General features: G+C 58.6%; 1 protein-coding gene across 1 annotated transcript in view; it reads right to left on the bottom strand.

Annotated features, from left to right (window-relative positions):
• Positions 1-4,518: 4,518 nt before the first annotated feature.
• LARS2 (leucyl-tRNA synthetase 2, mitochondrial) overlaps positions 4,519-23,227 on the bottom strand; it is an 82,492-nt gene continuing 63,783 nt past the window's right edge. Inside the window, exons 15-21 of the mRNA XM_084902042.1 lie at positions 17,805-17,905; positions 15,352-15,534; positions 13,166-13,335; positions 11,220-11,297; positions 9,943-10,054; positions 6,330-6,457; positions 4,519-5,812 (exon numbers count right to left, since the gene is read on the bottom strand). Of these exons, the coding sequence (XP_084758168.1) occupies positions 5,633-5,812; positions 6,330-6,457; positions 9,943-10,054; positions 11,220-11,297; positions 13,166-13,335; positions 15,352-15,534; positions 17,805-17,905 (952 nt within the window). The 3' untranslated portion in view covers positions 4,519-5,632. The remainder of the gene's footprint in view (positions 5,813-6,329; positions 6,458-9,942; positions 10,055-11,219; positions 11,298-13,165; positions 13,336-15,351; positions 15,535-17,804; positions 17,906-23,227) is intronic.

The following is a 23,227-nucleotide window of genomic DNA, read 5'->3' as shown; positions in this document are numbered from 1 at the left end:
CACCTTCGTGGGTGTCAATGTCCAGGGCAATCTTGAACGCCAGGAGCTAAATATGGTGGAGGCTCCATCACCCCGGCCCCTCCCCGGGTCTGGAGCCGAGTGGGGCAGAACTCCCTCCCCTGCTCCCTCCTCCAGAGGAGCAGACTCTGGGAACGAGAAGTAAAGCCAGCCGAGTGAGACCACAGAGGCTTGGGGGTTTTCTGTGGATAATTTAAATTCTTTTCTTGCTAAAGATGGTTGGTAGACAATCGAGGTAGGAGCAGCCCATGAAGGTGGAGGTGTGGAGTGAAGGTGTTTAGGCGGAAAATGGGAGGGCGGGGGGGGCCTGGAGGAAGCCCATCTAACTTCCACTCAAGGACAGAAGATGACCGGACAGGCCCTGATAGGTCAGCTGGAAGAGGAAAGCATTTAACCCCAGTTCCGAGGGGCTAAAGGGAGCCCAAGCCCACACCAGGGCATCTTAACATTCCTTTTCGAGTGTCTAAGAGGTCTACTGCCTTCACTAAGGGGCACCGAGTGGTTTGCTGCTGATTGGGATGCTAGTGGCTGTCTCGGTCTGGGCCACTGTCACAAAGCACCATAGACTGAGTGGCTTACAAAAAACAGGCATTTATTTCTCACGGTTCTGGGGGCTGGAAATCTGACATCAGGTGCCAGTATGGTCGGGTTCTGGTGAGAGCCCAGTCATGCGAACGACTGGCCTCCAATGTCCTCACCCGGCAGGGGGCAGAGAGGAAGCAGGCTCTGGTGACACGGATAAGGGCACTAATCCCATTCACGAGGGCTCCACCCATATGACCTTCTCTAACCCTAATCACCTCCCAAAGCCCCACCTCCCAGCCCCATTACATCGGGGAGTAAGGTGCCACATAGGAATTTTAGGGGAGACACAAACATTTAGTCCCCAACAGTAGTCAATTAACATTAATAGAAAAATAAGCTATTTCTTAGAAACTAGGAGGTTAACGACTAGGAGGTTGACCACAGATAATGGAGATATTCGGTGACATTGGCCTAGGTTTCCTCTTCTCAGCTATTTCTCTCAGCCTGTCCCTGGTCAGCAGCTGCCCTGTGTCCCCCTATCGGGACCACCTGACAGCTGCTCTGGCCTGCCCTGGCCTCGTCCCGTCGCCAGGTGTCTGACCTGCAGAGTCAGGTGAGACCTGGGTTCAGTAATCTCGGTTCCTGCGTTCTGGCTGAGAAAAGAATTCAGAGCTAAGACACAAAGTCCTAGAGATTTACTGGGCAAGCAAAGAGGAAGTACACTCGAAGAGGAATTTCAAGATGCCCTGGTGTGGGTTAAGGCTCCCCTTAGCCCCTCAGAACGGGGGTTAAATGCTTTCCTCTTCCAGCTGACCTATCAGGGCCTATGGAAGTTAGATGGGCTTCCTCCAGGCCCCTTGTTTTCCGCTAGGGATGGGGTCTACCACAGGCTTCACCCCATGCTGGGGGAGAAAAGGTCAGGAGAATCCCGCCTGCATGAGCGGAAGCATCTAGGGTGGAGAGGGTCCTCAGGGCGAGGTTCTGATGAGCAAACTTATCTCCAAGGCTGCTCTGCCTTTCTTCCCATGGCCTGTCCCGCACCCTCTGCCCCGGGACCTTCTGCACCTGGCCCATCGTCCTTGCTCTGCTCACGCCTGTCTAACAGTGACCGCATTTCCAGGGGAAGGACAGGCCTTTTCCCTGATGAATGACATGCCAGACCCAGTGAAGGACCTCTCCCACTCCACAGCGTCCATGACACCCACTGGCACAGCCCTCCCTGTGTCTGAGGAAGAGGGGCCCAGGCCTGGCTCTCTGGCTCTGAGGCCAGCCCTCCTGTGGGTGGGACCACCCCTCAGCCCCTCCAGATGAGGCTCTCTGTCCTGCGTGGAATGACCTGGGAGGACACTGCTTAGGCTGCTGTGGCCACAGCCCAGGCCGGTCTCCCACTCCCCCTTCCATGGGATGCTCCTAGAGGGGTGGGGTGGTTGAGCAAAGGTGACCCCCTGACTTCTAGATCTCACTGGTGGGCTCTGTGTGTCTGTCTGTCAGAGGCGATGGCTTTGGGGCGTGGTCTGCCCCAGACTCCCAGAGAGCCCAGTCCCCTCCCCAGACCCCAGGTGTGCACCCCCAGCAAGCGTCTCGCCGCCACGGATCAGGAAGGGGGAGCTTGGCAGGGGGCGCCCAGAGGAAAAGTAAAAAACGAGGGCTGCCCTGGAGAGCGCAGGGGGTTCGAGGGCTGGCTGGCGGAATGGCCTAGGGGAGCGATGCAGGGAATCTTGGCTCTGTCACCTTTTCGAGTGTGGACTTGAGCGAGGCCCCTTCTATGGTAAACACTTGGACGAGGCACTGGCACCAATGGCCCCTCCAGAAACGGCAACTATGCCGGCTGCTGCTATCGGGGATCACGCCGTGGCTCTGGCATGCTGGGTGGGGGCGCGGGCATGCTCTTCAGAGGTCAAGCAAGGACTGCAATTCAAGTTCAGGGCTGAGGCTCTCGCAGGGGAGTGAGTCACGAGTGCTGGTGTCCAGGCCATGACTGCAGTGGCCGGGCTGCGGCCTCCCCTGGACCCTCCCACTGCGGGCAGGCCGAGGCTGAGGAGGCCTGGAGTGGGGTCAGCCTTCGGCACAATCCTCGGCCCACCCGTGGACCGGAATCTCTGCCCACAGGACTAGCCTTTCCTGGCCAGCACCCAGGGGAGTGCCCACTGTTGGTCACCCCAGATTCCGGTCTTCAGACTCATCAGCTTGGACTAGAGCCGCCAGCCGCCCACCCTCTGGGCGTCAGACGGGGACCCAGCCCCAGAGCAGATGGTTCTGCTGGTTCCTCTCACAGGAGGGAGGGAGAGCAAACTCTCCTCGTCCGGGGGCTCACACCGCAGCAGTCACCCCCTGATGGTGCTGGCAGGACCCCCGGGGTTTTCTTTAAAGCAGGGGGAGGGGCGCTCTGCATGAAATGAGCACAGGTTGGGGGACAAGAAGTGTCATCTCTTCTCAAGCGAATCACAGGCTCCATGAGCCAGTTTGGTCATCTGCGGAGGGGCCTTCTGGTTTGGTCAGACCCGTCACCTGGAATCCCACGGCACAGCCCCGAGCCACGGCCACGGCGAGGGCGGCCGGAGGCAGCATCAGGCAGGTCCTGCCAAAGGCCCAAAGCCTGCACGTTCAGCTTCTCTTTTTCCTCCTCAGGCCCGGGGCCCATTTGTACCAGGGTGCACCTTCTCTTAAACTTGCCCTTTTCTTTTCTTTCTCTTTTAACTGTTTTTTCAATGTTTTTATTGATTTTTAGGTACAGAGGAAGGGAGAGGGGGAGAGAGAGAAACATTGATGAGAGAGACACATCAGTTGGCTGCCTCCTGCACATCTCCTAGTGGGAATCAAGCCAGCAACCTAGGTATGTGCCCCGAACCCAGGACCTCTTAGTCTAGTGGTCGGCAAACCGAGGCTCGCAAGCCACATGCGGCTCTTTTGGCCAACACCTCCGCTCTCCCAACTGTCGTACTTCCAGCAAGATGCAAGAGGGGGCCGGGGAGCGGGGAGCTATGGAGGCCAGAAGACCTGGGCTTGGATCCTGGCTCTTCTACTCATTAGCTGTGGAAACAGATTATCGAAGCTGGAGCCTGGGTTTCTTCATATCTATGAGAGATACTTCCTTCGCTCCAGGGTGTTTGTGGGAATTAAATGACATAATGCGCAAGGGAACTCGTTGAGTCGTTTTGACCCAATCGAGGCAGTTAATAAAGAACTGAGATCACTTCCTCCCCTCCCCACCCCAGGGAGGAGAGCTCCCGCCTCAGCTCCCACTGAGCTCTCTCCAGCGCCTCTGAGCTGCTTCCAGAGCCTCCCGCTCTCGGAGAAAGTTCAGGTCAAAGCCGCGCAGGTCAATCCAGGAGCCGCGAGGCTCTCCTGGCCCTGGCGCTGGCCAGACTGTGCGCAGACACCGGGCCCCCTGCCCTCGCCTTGCTGACGGCTTACGGCAGGAATAAACAAGACAAGCAAAAACGCCCTTCACTCCTCGTACCCAATATCCTCACCCGTTTGCTTCTATTTCCTAAGCCTTTACTGGCACAGGGCACAGGCCGTGCGCCCTCAGGCCGCTCCGGGAACACCTTACATGCCAGCCTGGAGCTGTGGCCCGGCCTTCCCTCCTGGTCCCCATCTTCCCAGCTCACTCCATCACGCTGCGTTTCTGGACCAAGCACACCCCACTGCAGCTGGGATGAGGGAGAGGGAGGACTAGACATCCTGGTTCAGATGCAGGAAGGCTGGGGAGCCTTCCAGGTTCGGATGGGCCAGCGGCCCCTCAGAGGGTCAGTGGGATCAGGATTTCTGGGCGTGGGGACAGGCATAGTGTTCGGTCCGAGCCAAGTTTGAGAGCCGGTGACTCAATCGCTGCCGAAGGGGCTGCCTGATCCCCTTGCGCCTCACTTTATGGCTCCCACGTGGGGCCGGGCTCACAGCCAGCGCTCGGATGGTGACGGAGGGCCTCGGTCTGGTCCTGATTAACTCCAGGATCACACAGCTGTCCCGGAGACATACGTGACAAACCCTTTATTGCATTAAGAAAGGCATCTGTTAACTGCTGGGCCGCAGGGGGGACCGCACCTGAGGCCACCTCAGAAAAATGGCAGAGAAAAAGACAGATTTTCAGCATCACAAAATGGCTAGCTCTTCCTCCTCTCCCCATTAACATGCCTCGTGGCTTCGGTCCGTTCTGGTGGGAGTTGCTGAGTTCACCTACAACCAGGATGATCCTAGTTCGCCGCCAACACAGGTGCACTCCTGGCCACCTCCCGGCAGCCGGCAGCGGCGGCTCGGACACAGGAGGCCACGCTGGGGGCACCTGTCTCATCCTGGGTGAGCCCGCTCTCCGCGGCTGGCTCCGGGGATGGTCTCAAAGGCAGCGTCGCCATCTGGGGCCCGGTGAGCAGACACCCTGCGGGGCTGCGGTGGCTCGGAGATTGGTTCCATCCGAGGCTGGAGGCGGCCTGGTCCCGCCTCGCTGCACAGCTCATGCTCCCCCCGGGGGGGCGGCCAGCCCGGCGGCTCCTCCCTCAGGGTGGGGAGTGGGGCTCCGCCCGGCGGGGGGCGGGCGCATCCAGTGGGGCAGGGGAGGACACACCCACGGGGCAGAGCTGAGGAGCAGTGGGGACGCTGGCACAGGGACTGGCACCGCTACGTTTGTGGGGTCCAGCGTTCACCCGGGGGCTGGCAGTTTGGGCCCACACGGCTTTCCCATCTAAGCCCGAGCGAGGAGCCCGCCACCGCGATGCCAGTTCAGAGGGACTGTCCACGCTGCTCCTGAGCCTCCTGGGGCTGCTCGGTTTACCCGCATGTTCTTGGGTGTCCCCGAGGGGTGCCCCTGCTATGCCCATCGCTTCCCGTGCCCACCCAGCCGTCACCCGGTGGCTTCAATGGGGTCGATGGCTTCCTCCACAGGGTAGTGCGGGGGCAGGCTGCCCTCCCCGCTCACTCATCTTCCTCCTCTCCCACCCTCACCCTGCACCAGGCCACACCACAGGGCGCTCTGCCGATGCCCATCTGTTGGAGCGCGAAGGTAAACATTCAGGACTTCGGTCTTTCCCTGCCCTGGCCAGCATCGTCCTTGTCGTCCGGGCCTCGACGGAGGTCCCTCGGGGACCCGGCGGGGTCACTCCTGCACCAGGAAGTTGATGAGGGCCGTCCTGGGCGAGAGGAAGGCCTTCTTGATGCTGCGCCCCTGCAGGAGCCTGGCGCCCAGCTCGCTCTGCAGGACCAGCTCATGGACTCTGTCCGCGTCCCGGGCCACGTGCTGGGGCACAGGGACTTGGCCGCAGGCTTTGTTGTTGATCTGGGGAGGAAAGCCGGGGACAAGCAGTGCTGAGGGGCAGGCAGGCAGGTGCCCAAACCCACTTCCTGCAGAGGCCCGCGGTCTGTCTGGGGAGGGAGTGCGGGAAGGAAGGAGGCCGAGGCAGCACCAGGCTTCTCGGAGCGCGAGGAGCGAGAGGAATGTGATGTTGCCTTTCTGCAGGGAGGGCCCGCCATGGCCGACCTCCACACCATGGGCCCTCCCCTCCCCACTGCCCGCACAGGAACAAGAGCCGCTGAATGAGCTGAGAGGTGGAGACAGTGGGAAAGGAAGATGATCAACCTGGAATGCAGGGCAGGTTTATTCTCCCACTTTCCAACCCGCGGGCATGAGGGTTCCATGGGCAGCACTGGTGCACGGTGACCTCAGACAGAGGTGCGGGGGAGGAGGAGACAGGCGGGCAGGCGGGACGGGCCAGAGGCCGTAGGCAGTCGGACAGACAGGACGGGACAGGCCCTGCCGCAGGCCCGCCTGCGCTGGGGCTGCAGGAACCACTCACCAGCACGGCCATCTGCACGACGTCGGGCGGCTGCAGGAACTCCGGGTCCACAGCCGGCCACGGCTGCAGCAGCACGCCGGCGTCCCAGGCGTAGTGGGTGCAGAGCTTCCTGGGCACCAGTGCCAGGCCTGCAGGGTCAAGGCCAGAGGGTCACCGAGCGCACGCCGGCTCCGGAGGCCGCACTGCGGCTTTCCGAGCCTGCCGGGTGCTCCCCACTGACTCCGGCCTGGCTTCCGCCCAGGCTACAGGCAGCTCTTTCTCACGGTGCCCGGAGCGGTGATGGATGCACGCGTGTTCCAGGGAGACCGGGCTGCTGGTCCCTGCAGTTCCATCGGGGACAGAACGCCTCTGGGCTGAGAGCGGATCCCCAAACCCTGAGCCGCTGGCTTCCTCTCTGGGCGGAAACTACCGTGGTCTGAGGGCCCACGGCTTCTCTCCCCCTCCAGGAGGCGTTCCCGCCAATCACGGGCCTGGAGAGAGCTGACTGTGGCTTGGGGTGGGTCAGACACGCAGAGGCAGAGGAACCAGCCCCCGAGAGCCTCCTGCTGCCCCTGAGCTGGGGCGGCTGTGCCCAGGAGCTCGGCACTCCATCTGCACCCGCAGGGCTGCAGGGCCAGCCGCCGGTGCCCGGGCTTCACCTGGGGCGCCCCCAGAGGACAGCTCTGATCTCGAAGCCTCTGCAGATCCCGTGAGCACAGGAGGTGCCCCCGAATGTGCGGGACACACACAGACAGAAAAACAGGTGCCTGGGCATGACTTAAACACATAGTCAATTTTCCTGATTTTATTCAACCAATCCTCTTCCCTACTGGTCTGTGATGTTTCTTTTATAACATCTTAGAGATGGCTCGGCCCGTCTGCGATGAGGCGGAAACTCGGGCCTCAACGTGATCAACACCCCTGCTGCCTTCCTAGGGAGAGCCTCGCCACCAAAAGCTACGGCCGTCCTGTCTCGCTGTGCGCTGTGACACCCAATGCACTTTCTAAGCACGGGCTCCCCATCTCGTCGAGGGCTGTGCGCGACAGACCAGCAGGGCACGGGCCACGGGCGCCTCCGAGCAGCACTGGTCCGATTTATCCTGTTGGCCTGGTCTTGATTCTAGCGTTAGTACCACAGGTCCCTGCCGCAGCTCAGTCTGTTTTCCTCTCGGGCCCTCTTGCAGCCCCGAGCTGCCCGTCAATCTCGGGGAAGCGATGGCCCCTTGGGCCCGCGATCGAGTGGTGGACAGGACAGGTCCCTGGCCCCGCTGGCCCCCGGGAGCTGGGGCTCCTGTGCTCGCCATGGGACCTGCTTTGCCTCTGACACACGTGCCTCCGGGCAGGGGCGGGAAGTAGCTGCCCGCCTGTTCCTCGGAAAGGAGCGTGCTGACACGCACATCTGAGCAGAAGGCGGAGGTCGCCGAGCGAGATGGACGGAGGGTCCTGTGACCCAGCCGCCCCGGGAAGAACTCCAGAACCTCCGCAAGGCACCGCACAGGATGCTGCCAGATGCAAGGACCTTGGCAGGAGCTCTTACAAGCTCCCCTCTGAGTGAACGAGGAAGCCGGCCTTCCTGGAGCAATCCGGATGCGTATTTATAGCGCCGGGCCTGCGGGTTTCCATATGGACGGAGGGGCCGTCCTGCAGCGAGAACGGGAGCCCCTCCAGGCCCTGGCGGACGCCGCCTCCCGCTCTCAGGGAAGCACGTGGAGAAAGTCCGAGCGCAGCTGGCAGGTGGCAGGCCCGGCACACTGGGCCGCCGTGCAGGGCCAGCCTGGCCCATGGCCCGCCTCCGCCCCCTCTGGGAGCGCTGTCCTCACTGACCTTCCCGGGAAATAACCGAACCAAGCCCCTCCCCCTCGGAGAGCTGGCGAGGTAGAGCCACTGGGAGAGAGTGTGGGTGGGCACGCTCCTGGGGATGCCAGGCCTGCCTGGGGCCAGCCTCAGGCACACACGGGGGCGGGGGCGGGGGGGGGGAGGGAATGTGGGGGCGCTGTGGCGTCTGACCCCCTGCCTCGTCCAGCCCTCGCGATGCCGAGGAAGCGGACAGGAAGCGAGGCCGCATCGCTTTAGCCTTTGCCCACAGCAGGCCTGGTTGCCCCGGTAACAGGCCCAACTTGTTAATACACGCGTGTGCCTGGGGCCTGTGGCGAGGACACAGCAGAACTGCGGGCTCAGCGAGTGTCCGCTGGGCCCCTCGATGCCTTGGACCGGGACCCTCGGCTCAGAACAAGTGCTCACACCTGGGACCCTGCCTGGCGCCCCCACCTGCCTGAGGGGCGCCCGCCGTGGCTGGCCTCAGCGTGCAGGACCGAGCCCCAGGATGTGGCCGAGATGTCCAGGGCCGTGTTCGTGCTGTTTCCCGCGCTCGGACTTTCTCCGGGGCCCCCCCAGGCCCGCTCCCGCCTGACCTGCGTGACGCACAGAAACCGTGGTCTTTGCCGTGCTCCTGCTTCCCTAAAGGAGCGGGAGGCAGAAACCTGCACGGAGCCCGGTGGGGGTTTCGGTTCCTCACTGGCAGGACGGCCCACTCCTTCCCATCGATATGGAAACGCTGTTGTTATTTTCATTATTATAATTTTTAGAGCGAGTGGACGGGAGGGGGAGAGACAGAGAAATATCGATGTGAGAGACACATCAATTGGTTGCTTCCTACACGTGTCCTGACTGGGGGTCCAGACTGCAATGGAAGTACACGCCCTTGATCGGAATGGAACCTGTGACCTTTCAGTCCACGGGCTGATGATCTAACCACTGAGCAACAGGCCAGAGCTGTCTGGGTAGTCTCTCAAATGCCGCGAGTTCTTACCTTTCCTTGCCTTTGTCTTCACTCTTGAACGTGTTCAACCCTCATCAAGTCCCTACCATTACCCCCTCAACCCCCTTTCCTTCTAAATCACTACCTCAGGTCAGTGAAAATCACAGCCTCCCATTCCAGGGCTCACAGAATCCCTCACAGGAAGCTCCCCCTTCCGCCCCGAACCGTGGCTGTCCCCTCACTGGGAGCCGGTCAGGGCAGCACCCAGTCACCACTTCCTCCTTGTGGTTCCCTGTCTGCTCGGCTCCCTTCGGTCTCTGAGAGACCGAGTGACGTTTCTGGCCGCGTGTGGCCAACGGCACCTGTTTCAGCAGCCGGTGCTCTCCCCGTGTGACTTCCCGGGGCCTCTGGGCGGAAGGGCCGCGGTGAGGCCTACTTCTCAGAGGCCCCGCATAAAAGCACCGTGTGGACCCAGCATCCGAAGCGGCCGTCTCCTGCGAGCGCCTGTAAAACGTCCCAGTGGTCCCAGGAGACCACTGGACACAAGGTTTGGGGGCCCAGGGCCTGGGGCCGGCACAGCCACCTCACAGCACCTGTCACTTCACTCCCATTCCCGCCGGGGGCGCTGCGGGGCTCAGCAAGCGCCAGGAGGCTGGGTGCCGGGAGGAACGTTCTGCGGTGACAGCGGTGTTCACAGTCCCAAAGGGGGAGGTGTCTTCCCCTCCGGGCGGGGCGACCACAAAGCACCACTGTTCCGAGCACAGATGTCAAACCCGGGCCCCTGGCGGAGGACATCTGAGCCCCGAATCAGGTTCTGCAAGAGGCTCGAGCGCGCTCCGGGGACTGGTGACTGGTCAGGAGAGGACGCCCACCTACCTGCCCAGAGCTCGGAGGCTATGTGAGGGGCCATCGGCGCGGCCATCACCAGCAGGGCACACAGAGCGTCCTCGAACTCGGGGCTGTGCAGGACGACCCTCGGGGAGGCTTGCTGCGGGAGAGAAGAGGACACGGATGGGAGACTGAGGCGGCATGTGGGATACGCACGGCCAGCACGCCAGGATGCAGCTGACGTCCGTCCAGACACTCGGCGGGCTGGAAGCAGCCGTCCGGACCAGGCGGGCTGGCCTGGACCGAGCACTTTCCCCATTGGATGACAGTGTCAAAAAGAGCTTCGGCTGACCAACGTCAAGTCCACTACGCGTAACAGAGCACTTCCTGTGCCCTCCGCCAGACGCCCACTCCTGCGGCTCTCACTGCCCTCTGAGGCTGGCGTTCTTACCCGAGGGGCAGCGGGAGCAGCTGAGGGTCAGAGGGGAGCCATCTCCCCGGGCAAGTGTCTAATAACTACCCCAGTCTTCATCTATCTTCTAACGTGGCATGCTTAACTATACCAATTTATAAATCTCTTCCCCTGTTTTTTTTTTTTTTTTTTAAATATATTTTATTGATTTTTTACAGAGAGGAAAGGAGAGGGATAGAGAGCTAGAAACATCGATGAGAGAGAAACATCGACCGGCTGCCTTCTGCACACCCCCCACTGGGGATGTGCCTGCAATCAATGTACATGCCCCTGACTGGAATCGAACCAGGGACCTTTCAGTCCGCAGACTGACGCTCTATCCACTTAGCCAAACCGGTTTCGGCTCTTCCCTTGTTCTTAAAAGCTTGGAGAGGGCTTTGTTATAAAAAGCATGTGTTCATAACTTTAATAGTTAATAGTTTAAAGGTGTTAATACTTTTTTTCCTTTCCTTGTGCAAACAACTAACCCCTTGCCCATCTGTTGGCAAGTGCTTCACCCGGCAAGAACAAGGAGAGTCGCCTGCCCCAAGTCGATGAGTCGTCCTGCAAAGGCTGACTTCTGTTCTCAGACTGGTCTAAGCCAGTGGCCGGCAAACTCATTAGTCAACAGAGCCAAATATCAACAGCACAACTACTGAAATTTCTTTGGAGAGCCACATTTTTTAAACTTAAACTTCTTCTAACGCCACTTCTTCAAAATAGACTCGCCCAGGCTGTGGTATTTTATGGAAGAGCCACACTCAAGGGGCCAAAGAGCCGCAGTTTGCCGACTGCTGGTCTAAATGAATTAAAATGTTAATGATGCCCGGGGAGGGGGAATGGGGGGATGGGGAGAGACAGACAGGCTGCTTACCCAGAGGGCCCCGCTCAGGCCCATCAGGTGAGAAATGGCCGAGTTCAGAGAGAAGTCCTCCGTGAAGTTGGCGGTCACCTAGGGGTGAAAACTGAATTATTCCCTTTCCTCAGAACTCCTCCAAGCTTCCCACAAAGGAACAGTGAATCATCCGAAAGTGTGAGTTAAAGGAGTTCCGTCAGAGCTGTTTACACATGTTCACGGGCTCGACTCTTCACGCTAATGTCTCACCAGCACAGGGAGTGTTAAAACCACAGGGGGAGGTGCTGGTGCTCACGGCGGGTCCTGAGGAAACACGGGGAGGAGGAAGGACCCCTGGCGAGCAAACACAGGAACCAGAGCGGACAGGACACGGGGACAGGACGCATTTCCCCTCGGCCGCTCGGCTCTGATGCCCGAGGAGGAGGATCAGCGCACGGGACAAGGTTAGTTTCTGTTTTCAAGTGTGCAGTCCACATGGGACCACGAATACGACTTGTCAGCTTTGTCGTGCGTGTGTGTGTGTGTGTGTGTGTGTGTGTGTGTGTGTGTGTGTGTGTTTTCCGGTTTTGGCCACGGGCAAGGAGATAGAGAAGGAACACATCTTTAAGATGTCCAGAGTTCCTGCTGTGTTGAAATAACCCACTTCTATTATCTGACAGGTCAGGAGGACTTGCCAGGCCCCGAGAGAAAGTATGTGGAATGAAAACAATCCCTCAGGCGCCACTCAGAGCACCAGCGCGCGCTCTGCCTCCGGCCTCCGCGCCGGGGGACAGGCGGAAAGGAAGCTGAGGTGTCCCCAAACGAGACCAGGCTGGACCCGGGGCCACGTCAGGTTACACAGCCAGAGGGGAGCAGCGCTCTCCTTCAGTGTCATCGGCTGCCAGCGTCCGGAAGTGACCCTGGCTGACTTTATACATTAAAACAAAACAAAAACCCCCACAGCCCGAGGAGCATTTGGGGTCCCTGGCACCCATTAAAAATGGTTTCAGGGTTCCTCAGTGCCTCCTTTAGAGACTGTGACATTTCTACCAACTTCCTAAAAGGCGACTGTTGCCCTGGTGGCTCAGTGGCCTGGAGCGTCGTCTCGTTCACCAGCAGGTGGCAGGCTCGATTCCCAGTCAGGGCACAAACCCAAGTTGTGGGTTAGACCCCCGGTCGGGGCACATACAGGTGACATCACTATTTCTCTCCCTCTCTCTTTCTCGCTCTCTAAAAATCAATTAAAAATGTATTCTCAGGTGAGGATAAAAAAAAGTTCCAACTAAAAAAAAAGGCAAATATCATTGTATTAGAGCAGATTCCTAGATTAAAAAAATTAAAGGTTTTTTTTTTTAATCAATGAAGAATATTTTTTAAATGTTTAGATAATAATACACTATTCCCTAAGAATATAACATGAATAAATCACTTATTTGCAAACATTAACCCACAATAACTCGCACAGATACTGTGTGACTAAGTCACTGGCTGGGCACGTCCCGCACCAGGGAACGTGGATTCTAGCCTCTCGGTTCCTCACTAGCTGTGTGACTTTCCGCAAGACACTTACCCTCTCTGTGCCTCATCTCTGTCCCCATCTGTAGAATGCGGATGCAAAAGCAGAGAGTCCTTCATGCCCTATCACCTCTCCAATTCTGCTTCTGTCGCTATAAGGTGTTAGTGTGGTCAGCGTGATCCTGAGCATGTGTTAGGTGTGGACACATGGAGAGCGGGCAGCTCCCTGAGGCCCGAGGGACAAATGGCAGGCCATCCTCAGAGGGGCCCCTCCGGAGAGCAAGTCTCCCCACGAGAGTGGCTGCACTTGCGCTCCGCCTCGGCGAAATGTCAAAGCAGCGGACGATCACTCAGGCCAGTGGGGCCACCCCGATGAGGAGGAAGACCCAGGCGGGCCCACCGAGAGAAGGCGGCCACGCAAACCTCGGGTGCCCGTTGGAGCCGCCCAGAGTCCCCGGGAAGCCGCTGACCTGGGAGATGATGGTGTTCTTGTACGCCCAGAGCTTGCGGGCCTCGGCTCTCTCCTCGCTGCTCAGCCGCTGGGGCCTGGGACCCTCCCCGGAAGCCCTGGCCTCGATGAAGCGGGTCGCCAAGGACCACAGCCGCTGCTGCCATCGCAGCACGCCGGGCAGCGCGTCGGCTGTGGAGGTGTCGGCAAATGAGAGGGAGAGAGAGACGCATGGGAACGACTGGGTTACTCTAGAGCACACATGTCAAACACAAGGCCCGAGGGCCAAATCCAGCCCGCCAGGCCTTGCAATGTGGCCCGCACCGCGCTGTCATCACTGCACTCCGCTGTCAGTTTATGACATTGTCAGTTTATGACTGTTCAGTAAACCATTCATTCGGCCCGCGATTTAGGCTGGATTTTAGATTTTGGCCCCTTCTCTGATTGAGTTCGACACCCCTACAGAGCCTCGAAAAGCACCGTGAACTGCGGACACACTGGGCTGCGCCCCGGGGATGGATCCACGGGCAGGTGGGTGGTCCTCTCTGGCCGCCAGTGTCTGGGAACTCAGACCAGGGCGATTCCATCAGATCTCAGCGACCCAGACGCTCTGAGCGCCAGATGGCGGCGGGGCTGTTGAACGCGACGCCCAGGCCTGTCCCTGCCCCCCCCCCGCCCCCCCCCCCCCCCCCGGGAGCTCAGCTCGGCCAGGATGTGCGTGCTGTGCGCCGCCTGGTGAAGTGCCTGTGGCACCGACAGGGAGCCTGGGACACAGTCCCATCTCACCTGGGCAGGTAACACCAGGGCGGCTGTCTGCAGACCGCTGGGAGCCAATCGCGTGCAGCATGAGCTGTTTGCACACGACGTGTCCTCGCCAGACGTGCGGACTGCCTATGGCAACCCTGCTCACCCAATCTGGGTGCTGGTCTGACTGCCAGGAGAAGCTGAGCGCCTCATCCCGACGCCCTGGATCCAGGATCAGCCAGCTGAAGGCCAGGCCAGCCTTTCCTCTGGGGCCGCTGGACGAGGCGTTCCTAAGCCCGATGCACACAGACCTTAGGGAAGGCTTGCTGGGAGCAGCTGCCTGGGGGCCGCCTGCAGGGGGCAGCACTGCGCCCCCAGGTCTGCACTTCCTCATCCTGGGCTCTGATGCTGCAGGGCCAGCACCGGCGCCTGTGACGGCCCCTCCGGCCACCTGCTCACTACAAGTGAGGGGGCAAACTGGGGGGGACCCAGGCACCCGCACGCATCTTCCCGTCACACGTGTGAGGCAGGCCACCGAGGAAGCGTGAATGGCCGCTGGACAGGTACCCAGGACACCCAGATGATCTTACATATTTATTACACATATGACTTGTAAGTATGTAATATGCATGCCACATAATACCTATGCTAAATTAGTAATGTGTGTATGAAAGATACGTATGCTATTGATAAGAATATGATGTGTATGTATAGTAATATAATAAATTATAAATTTAATAATATAATAATTTATAATTTCTTATATTACTATACATACATATACATCTATGTATAGTAATATAAATAAATTTATTATAAATAATAAATAAATACCCATGCTAAATATGTAATGTGTGTATGAAAGATACGTATGCTATTGGTAAGAATATGATGTGTATGTATAGTAATATAATAAATCCAAGGTCAGTTTCCTGCGTGCCGTTGTAGATCTAAACAGCTTCCAGAGAGACTTCCCTGAGGGGGCTCTGGAGGCTGTGGCGACCGGAGAGGTCACGTGACAGCAGGCCCAGGCCCAGGCCCAGGCGGGGTTCCTGCACTGGTGAGGGTGGTGGCACTTCTAGAAAGACCCTGTCAGGGCAGATCAGGGGCCCAGGGGCAGCATGGAGGCCAGTCTGGCTCCAAGGACACGCTCTCAAGGTGGGGCCTCGTGGAACCCGGGTCCCCGGTGTGCCGGAGGCAGGCTCCTGGGCCCGCCCGGGGCCGTGGTGGCCGGAGTGAGGACGGGGAGCTCACGATGCCAACGAGCTCCCGGGTGAGTGGGCAGCTCATTCACCCGGGGCTCCCAGGGGCACCGCCCTGGCCTATGTGGACAGACGGCCACTCGCCTCACGGGCGCCCAGACCCCTCTCTCACGGCCGTCGGCCAGGGCAGCGGCGTCCCCAGTGCCCTCGGCGTACAGGCTGATGGCAGAGGGGGCCGGGCAGGAAGGGGCGGGTGACTTACTCTTGACGTCCCACAGGACGTCCTTCTCCGGGGGCGCGGCGAAGAGCAGGTAGAGGCGCACCGTGTCGATGCCGTACTGCCGCACCACCTCCTCGGGGTCCACGCCGTTGTGCTTGGACTTGCTCATCTTCTCCCACGTCACCTCCAGCCGCTCCTTGGTTTCGGCGTGAACAGGGACAGGACCTAGATCCAACAGAACACATAGGTCCGGCGTGTGCAACCCTGACCTGGTTCTATGAACGGAACTGGTTCTATGAAAACGCATTCAATAAGAGAACAGTGGGTGAGCAGTTACAAGTGCCTATGGGAACCCCAATAATTCACTGAACAAGCCCCTCTCGCTCCATCCGCATATTACAAAAAAAAAAAAAAAAGTTTTTACATGGATAAGGCTCACGTCCCACCACAAATCTTCCTTCACGAACATACAATTTTTCCTCAGCCACAAAATAAGATAAGGCAATCTCTCCTTTCATAAGAGTATGCACCGCAAGAGGGACTGAGAAAGGATAAGGAGGACTCCTACGCACTGCCCTCTTCCTTGTGGATTCGGGGTTTCCCATGGCAGCTGGCGCTGACCAAAGGCCTCGGAGCAGCCACTGGCCGCCAGGCCTGGTCTTGGTGTCCACGTCTTAGTCGCCAGTGATCGCGCACTGTCAGGGCCACGGAGCTGACGCACTGGGCTCACAGGAACGTGGTCCCTCGGTGCCGTCAGCGCCACGGTCTGTTCTTGGAAGTGTCTCTTCCCACCCACACGCAGTGGCCCAGAGGGCGGAGGCCGAGGCGGCCTGACATGGCCATGTTTGCAGGAGGTGACCTTGCTCCCAAGCCTAGCGGCCGGGACCAGGAAGGACATCTGGCCGGGCTAAGCCTCTTTCTCAGGGCCTGGAACGAGGGGACAGGAGCTGTTGGGATGGCGCTGGGCACTGCAGCCATAAAACCTGGAGATGGGGCGAGACCTGGCACAGTGGCTCCCTAAGGCCGCTCTGCAAACGGAAATCAGAGACGAGCAGAGCCTAAGCCTGGGAAACAGGACAGAGGGAAGCAGGAAGAGGAACCCGGGGCGGAGGAAGGGGGGGAGAGAGGAGGGGCTGGGGACGCCCCCCACGGGGTGGGGCTGCGGTATTTCCTGCAGCTGCGTCGGGGTGATGCCCCCACATCCTTGTGCTAAACCCGTCCGACGCCCACGGGACCGAAACATGTGCCTGAAAGCCAAGTCCACATTCAGGAGAGGAACCACACTGAGTGGACCGAGGCCTACCCCGCTGACCAGATCCTTTCCCGGGGACACGTCTCCGTGAGAAGGGAAAGATGCTCACCACACGGGCCTCGGGGCAGAGGGAGGGGCTGGTGCAGGCTGGGCTGAGGCTCAGGGAACCTGCTGTGCGAACCGGGAGAATCAGGAAAAAGGCATCTTCCCGGGTAGGGGAAGCTGAGGACTTAAAATGCCCCCTCTTGGCAGAGGTGGCTCTGAGTGTCTAGCCTGGTACGTGGCTGGCTGCCAGGCCCCGCTCACGCCCTCGGCTGCCGCCTGTGTGCCCGGACCGCGTCCCTCACGGCTGGATTCTGTGCCCTGGTCTGCGCCGGAGAAACACGGCCGGTTTCTGCTTCTCCAGCTCCGTTTTCTCCCACGGCGACCACTGCTATCCGGACACGTGACTGCTCCGATTAGGTCAGTCACCTACGGCTTGGCGTGGGAGGCTGCGGAGCTGAAGGGATGCTGGCTTCACCTCATCTCACCCACTGGGCGCTGGCTTTCCGAAGAACCTCAGGACCAGAGCGCTGGGGGTCCTCCCAGCTGCCTCTGTGCCACCCCCTCCCCCTCCTCTGGACGCGCACGGGGTGGGCAGGCCATGTGCTCACCACGCCACCTACGGAGCCGGGGGAGGCGCTCTGGGTGAGGAGGAGCGAAGCACAGGGTGCAGGGAGAGGCTCGGGAGAGCGGGGAGGGGAGGGCCGTCCTGGGAATGAGGGAGGGCACCCACCAGGCGGCGCTGGACCTGGACGGGGGGTGGGGGGCCTCTGGGGGCCGCGGGAGCAAGCAGAGAGGCGGCCCCCAGCTCCTCCAATGCGCCTCCAGACCACGTGGCAGACACGGTGGGGGGACCCCAGTTTCCTGGCCGGGAGCTGTCCCAGAAAGGGGCTGTCAGACACAAACTGGCTCCATGGTACACACGGATGAACACCCGCAAGGGGCTGTCAGACACAAACTGGCTCCATGTTACACACGGATGGACACCCGCCGTAGCTAACGGGCCGGATTGGCTGGGGCTGAGCGGCCGGCAGCCAGGCCCCGCTGCCGGCAGAGGGCGGCCCAGAGCCGGCGAGGCTGAGGCCGGGAGGCCCTGGCCCCGCTCTGGCTTCGCACCCAGCCAAGGCCTTCGCCAGGGGCCCTCAGGCCCGGCCTCGGTCCTCTGCACCCACCCGGATGGGAGCGGATGGGCCGCTCTTACCTGTGAGATCGACCTCCTCTCGCTGCAGATACTGCCCCGATGGAAGGCGGAACGTCTGCCCCTTGATGAGGCCCTGGGCCAGCAGCTTATGGAAAGGCTCTCTGAGGAGAGATAGCAGGAAAAGGGAACTGGTGGGACAGGTATTCACGGCAGCCGGAAGACAGCAACTGGAGAGAGAGGACCACCCTGTGAAAACCGCCACGCGCAAACCCACTTGAACAAGTGGCTCCTTCTAAGTAAGTGTAAGAGCCCTGGCTGGGCCGCTCAGTGGGTCAGAGTGTCGTCCCATACGCCAAGGCTGCGGGTGCGACCTCCAGGCAGGCCACATACGAGCAGCAACCCATGACTGTGTTCACAAGTCGATGTTCGTTCTTTTTTCTCTCTTTTTTTTTTTACTTTCTCTCTCTCAAAATATGTCAATAAATACATAAACAATCAATACATACAATTAAAACAAATACGTGGTAAAAACAGTGAAGTCAAACCAGCAGGCACGAACTCCTTTCGGAAGGCCTGGCCTTGAGTCTCCGTTCTGCCTCTAAGGAGTGCTCTGTGCCAGGGCGGTTCCCTCGTTCTCAGCATCGGGGCTCATCGTAAGGGGACGCAGTGGGAATCTGCCTCCCAGGGCCGTTGGGGAGATGGAATGGAACAGAGTGACCGCGGGAAAACACTCGAAAAGTGTAAAGAGCCACACGGATGCAGCTGCGCGCCGAGTGGCACGGGGAAGGGCCAGGAACACGGACGTTCACGCTGGGGCTGTCCGCAGTCACCTTCCCCTCAGCCTTCCGTCCAGGGCCTGCTTTAGACATCTGTAACTCAGACAGATCCTACAGGAACACACGCTTTCTGTTCATCAAACCCCCCCCCTCCCTGCCCCCCAGGCCTACTCCCCTCTGAGGAGGCAGTGACTCTCAGTATCTGGTGAATATTCTGGAAAAGTCTGCAGACTTTTTCCAAACCTTTCCCATACAAACCTGTATATGCGCATCTATGGCTGTAGAGACTTCTGGGTGGATTTAAATCGATCATGCGATCATAGTGTACATTACGTTGTGGCATTTCATTTAACTACATGAATGTCCTTTTCCCCACAGCAGTCCATACACATCTGTATCATTTTTTATGTTATTTATTTTTGTTAATCCTCACGAGAGCATTTTTTTCCATATTTTTTTTTTTAGCGGGAGTGGTAGGGAAGGGGGGAAGAGAGAGAGAGAGAGAGAGAGAGAGAGAGAGAGAGAGAGAGAGACACATATCGCCTCCCGCATGTGCCCTGACCTGGGCAGGGCATCAAGCCTGCAACCAAGGCATGTGCCCTTAACCAGGAATCGAACCCGGGACCCTGCGGTCCACTGGCTGATGGTCTAACCACCACTGGCTGATGGTCTAACCGGGGAGGGCATGTAGCTCATATTGAAACACCCATCTCATGTTCTACAATATACATGGATTGTAATTTATTTACATTGCCTGTGTTTTGTTTTGTTTTTCCTTAAAAAAAAAGTAGCTTTAGTCACACCCTTACTGGATGAATAGCAAAATACAAACTTTTTCTCTAAAGAGAACAAGTCGAGGTTGACCCCCACACTGAATCACTTCATTTCAGATTTAAGACGTTTATTCTGAAGAGTCCACCTGATTCAGCTTTGCGGCCCGCGGGCAAGAGCTGCTCTCACTCCAGGAGTGACCCGTGGAGACGCGGCTGCTCCCGGTCCGGCTGCACGTCCACGGAGACGCGGGAGGCGCGGGAGGCTCGGTGGTGTTCCCGCCCTCTCTTTCCACACGCAAACCTTGGCTCCGGGTTCACGTACACAGAGTGGCTTTTAGGTCGAGGTTCAAAAGACCCGGTACCTTCAGAGGCGGCACCGACCACAAACTGCTCTAGTGAGGTCGGCGAGAGGGCAGGCTTTGCTGATCTCGTGGACAGAGGCGGTGCAAAGGGAACTTTCCAGCGGGTTGGGAGAGGGGGCGGGAGGGTAAGAGTGGAACAAAGAGACTGAGCAGGAATGAGATGAGGGTCGGCTAGAAAAAAAGGAATCCTGGCCTGCGTATTTTATAACCTTGCTATGAGCAGTGTGCGTGTGCACAGGCTGCTGCCCGAGCGCAGAGACAGAGCGAAACTTGCCCGCAGCAGCGCTGGGCGCGGGAGGACGCGGGTAACTTCCCCGCCTGCCAGGCCCGGAGGATGCTGGCTGCTCCCTCGATGCTCCTGCGCCAATGTTCACCGTCTTGCCTCTCGGCTCTCACTGCGAGTCCCTGGCTTTGGTCACTCTTGAGAGATTTTAAAAAGATGTCTCAGGGGTGGGAGGAGGGAGGGAACAATCCAGATTCCCAAAGATAAGATCAGTAGCATTTAATCCTCAAGGGAGGTAGGCGAAGAACGGAACCCCTTCTCGGTTCTTGCAGTTTATCGAGTGGCGCAACGCCGCCACCTTCTGGGACCGAGCGGAATTGCAACCTGCCTGCATGCGAGCCTAACTCCAGCGGGCCTCAGAAACGTAAACCTCTGGGAGTTTTTGAGAGAGAAACATCGATGTGAGAGAGACACAACAATTGGTTGCCTCCAGCTAGTCCCCTGGCTGGGGCCAGGGACTGAGCCTGCAACTATGTGCCCTTGACCAGAATTGAACCCGAGACCCTTCAGTCCACAGGCCAACGCTCTGTTCACTGAGCCAAACTGGCTAGGGCAAAAACATCTAACTTTTACTTGCAGTTCAGCACACATCCTGAAAAGCATGTAAATCCTAAGGGTCAAACTTGATGAATTTTCACAACATAAACACACCCACTGGTGTAACCAGCATCCAGGTCAATGACCAGAATGTTCCAGGGGCACCACCGTGGGCACCGCCAGCCTGGCTGCTGACACCATGGCTTAGTTCTGCTTCTTTTAGAGGGCGGCATCTTGGGTGTGTCCACCCTGGATGGGGGCTGTCCCCAGACCTGGCAGGCGGGACTCAGCGGGCAGGGCAGAATCAAGGCCTGCTCCTTGCAGGAGTCGGTCTTAATTTCTGAAACACGGGGACACAGCTGGTAGCTTAGGCTCACCGGGCCCTCCTCCCCCAGCTGTCCTGGCAGCACCGCCGGGAGCAGGGATGGTGGGACTGCCCAGATGCCCTGACCCCTCTCTTCCAAACATCCCAGACCCTGGCAGCTGTCCCCGGCTGCCTCAGTCTGAGTGTCGAATTCTTCTTAGTACCACACTCTCAGAAAGCAGAGTCACCATGTGAATTGATGATTTTTATCCAACAGGGGTCTACTGAGTGCCTCCTATGTGTCTGGTGCTGAGCCAGGCCCTGGGGATGTCCTGGTGAGCAAAGCATGCCCACCCTCAGGGAGCCAGCCCTGGGCTCTCCCTGCACCGAACCACCGCCCGAGCACCCTGAGAGCTGGGGGTGTGTGTGTGGGGGCGGGGGGAGAGGGGGCTTTTGCAGGGAGAGGTACACTGATAGATTTCAAACTGTCAACTTCAAGCTCGAAGGAGGAGCAGCAGGAACAAGGGAATGAGTGGGAGAGAACCCCGAGCGTTTGCACGGAATTTCATGGTGGGGGAGGGTGCTCCCCAGCTCCCGAGACTGCTCATCCCCGTGATCCCCGCCTGCCTCTTCCAGGGCCCCAGCGGGGCTGCACAGGCCTGCGCAGGGGTCTGGTTCTCATTTTCTTGGCTGAAGCCAGCCACATCCGCCCCCATGTGCAGTGAGCTCTAAATGAGGGCTCACGCTTATTTATTCAACACACATCCGAGCGACAACTGGGTGCAGAGCACTCTGCAATCCATCAGAAAGCTCACAGTAAAAGGGGCGCCCGAGACACGCTCATAAATAACACCTGGCACCTTCAGGAGGGCACCGGGTGAGATACCAGGGGCATGGTGCCCGGGGAGGGGGTGAGGTCAAGGGGACGTCAAGGGCCCTGCTGGACTTGGAACAATCCAGTTGGAGCTGGGATCACACCACACTGCCAAGTTCATTATCGAGATGCACAGCTGGCGTAAGGCACTCCCCATTTGTTTGTGCCTTCATTCACTCATTCATCACAGTGACTGTGGAGGGGGGGGGGGGGGAAAGGGAGGGGAGAATGGTGTTTAAAAGAAAGCAAAATGCCTGCAACTCTAAACCATCAACAAAGCCCTGACTGGGGACCATCAGAGTGGGGGCGGCATGCGGGGCGGCTGCCTGGAGGACAGCCCTCGATGGCTTCGTGTCACGAATTCACATCTGTGCGCCTTGTTCTGGGGGCTTCCTCCTGCTCCTTTCACGGCCCCGCTGGGGGTGGGCTGCGTTGCTTGCACTGCAACACAGCTGCGGGCGTGCGGAATGGTGCATCTTTGTGCTTCCTCGACTGTGTGGACTGCACTACCTCAGAAATTACAACTGTTCCTGCTGGCCACTGAAGGCACCTTTATCCCACCAGGAGAGGAAGGGAGGAAGGAGAGACGGAGGGAGGGATGGAAAGGGAGGGAGTTGCTAATTAATAGAATAAACAAGGAATTCAGAGCATAATTGATAGGCTCTTTTAAACACCCTTATGCAAATCACTGCCTGCAGGGAATACGCTAAGTAAGAGTGGCGAGGAGGATCCCAGGGCTCAGCAGGGCCCTAAGCAGTCACTGTGGAAGGCACTGACCTACTTAGAAAGCCCCTGAGAGCCGCTGCCACCTTCGGACAGGTCTGGTGGCCGGCCTGTGTATCTTGGAAAAAGAAAACAGGAAGCCATGAGTCTCTGAAAACATCTCCAGCTTGGACTTCCCAGACTGAATTCGCCTCCGCGTCTTGGACCACTAGGTGCACAGCATCAGCCAGTTTCGAAGCTTGAAGCCATGGCTCATTGTTAAAGCATCACCATTTCTGTTTCCTAGCAGCCGGCCAGCAGCTCACAGGGAGACCTTGTTAATACAGCGAGACCCATGGAAGCTTCTCTCCTTTTCCCTCCCCTCCCTTCTCCCAGGAGCCTGCTCCGGTGTGGCCAGAGGAGCAGGAGAGAGCCCCGCGGACAGGGTCTGCTGAGCTCCCAGGGTCAGCAGAGGCTGCTGACAGGGGAGCAGTGAACTGTGACCTCCTGGTTCCTGGGTCGATGCTCAACCACTTAGCCACACCATCCGGGCATCAAATATGGTTTTAACCCACTGAGAAGTCACGAAAGCAGCCAGGCCTTTCCTAAACTTTAAAATAGGCAGCATTGCCGAAACCGGTTTGGCTCGGTGGATAGAGCGTTGGTCTGCAGACTGGAAGGTCCCAGGTTCGATTCCGGTCAAGGGCATGTACATTGGTTGCGGGCACACCCCCAGTGGGGGGTGTGCAGGAGGCAGCTGGTCGATGTTTCTCTCTCATCGATGTTTCTAACTCTCTATTCCTCTCCCTTCCTCTCTGTGAAAAATCAATAAAATATATTTTAAAAATAAAAAATAAAAAAATAAAACAGGC

This window comes from Pipistrellus hanaki, assembly GCF_964339955.1.
Source record: "Pipistrellus hanaki genome assembly, chromosome: 13".
In the NCBI taxonomy this organism is placed as follows: Eukaryota; Metazoa; Chordata; class Mammalia; order Chiroptera; family Vespertilionidae; genus Pipistrellus; species Pipistrellus hanaki.
The sequence above is the reverse complement of the archived record's forward strand: the minus strand, read 5'-3'. Positions and strand labels throughout refer to the sequence as shown.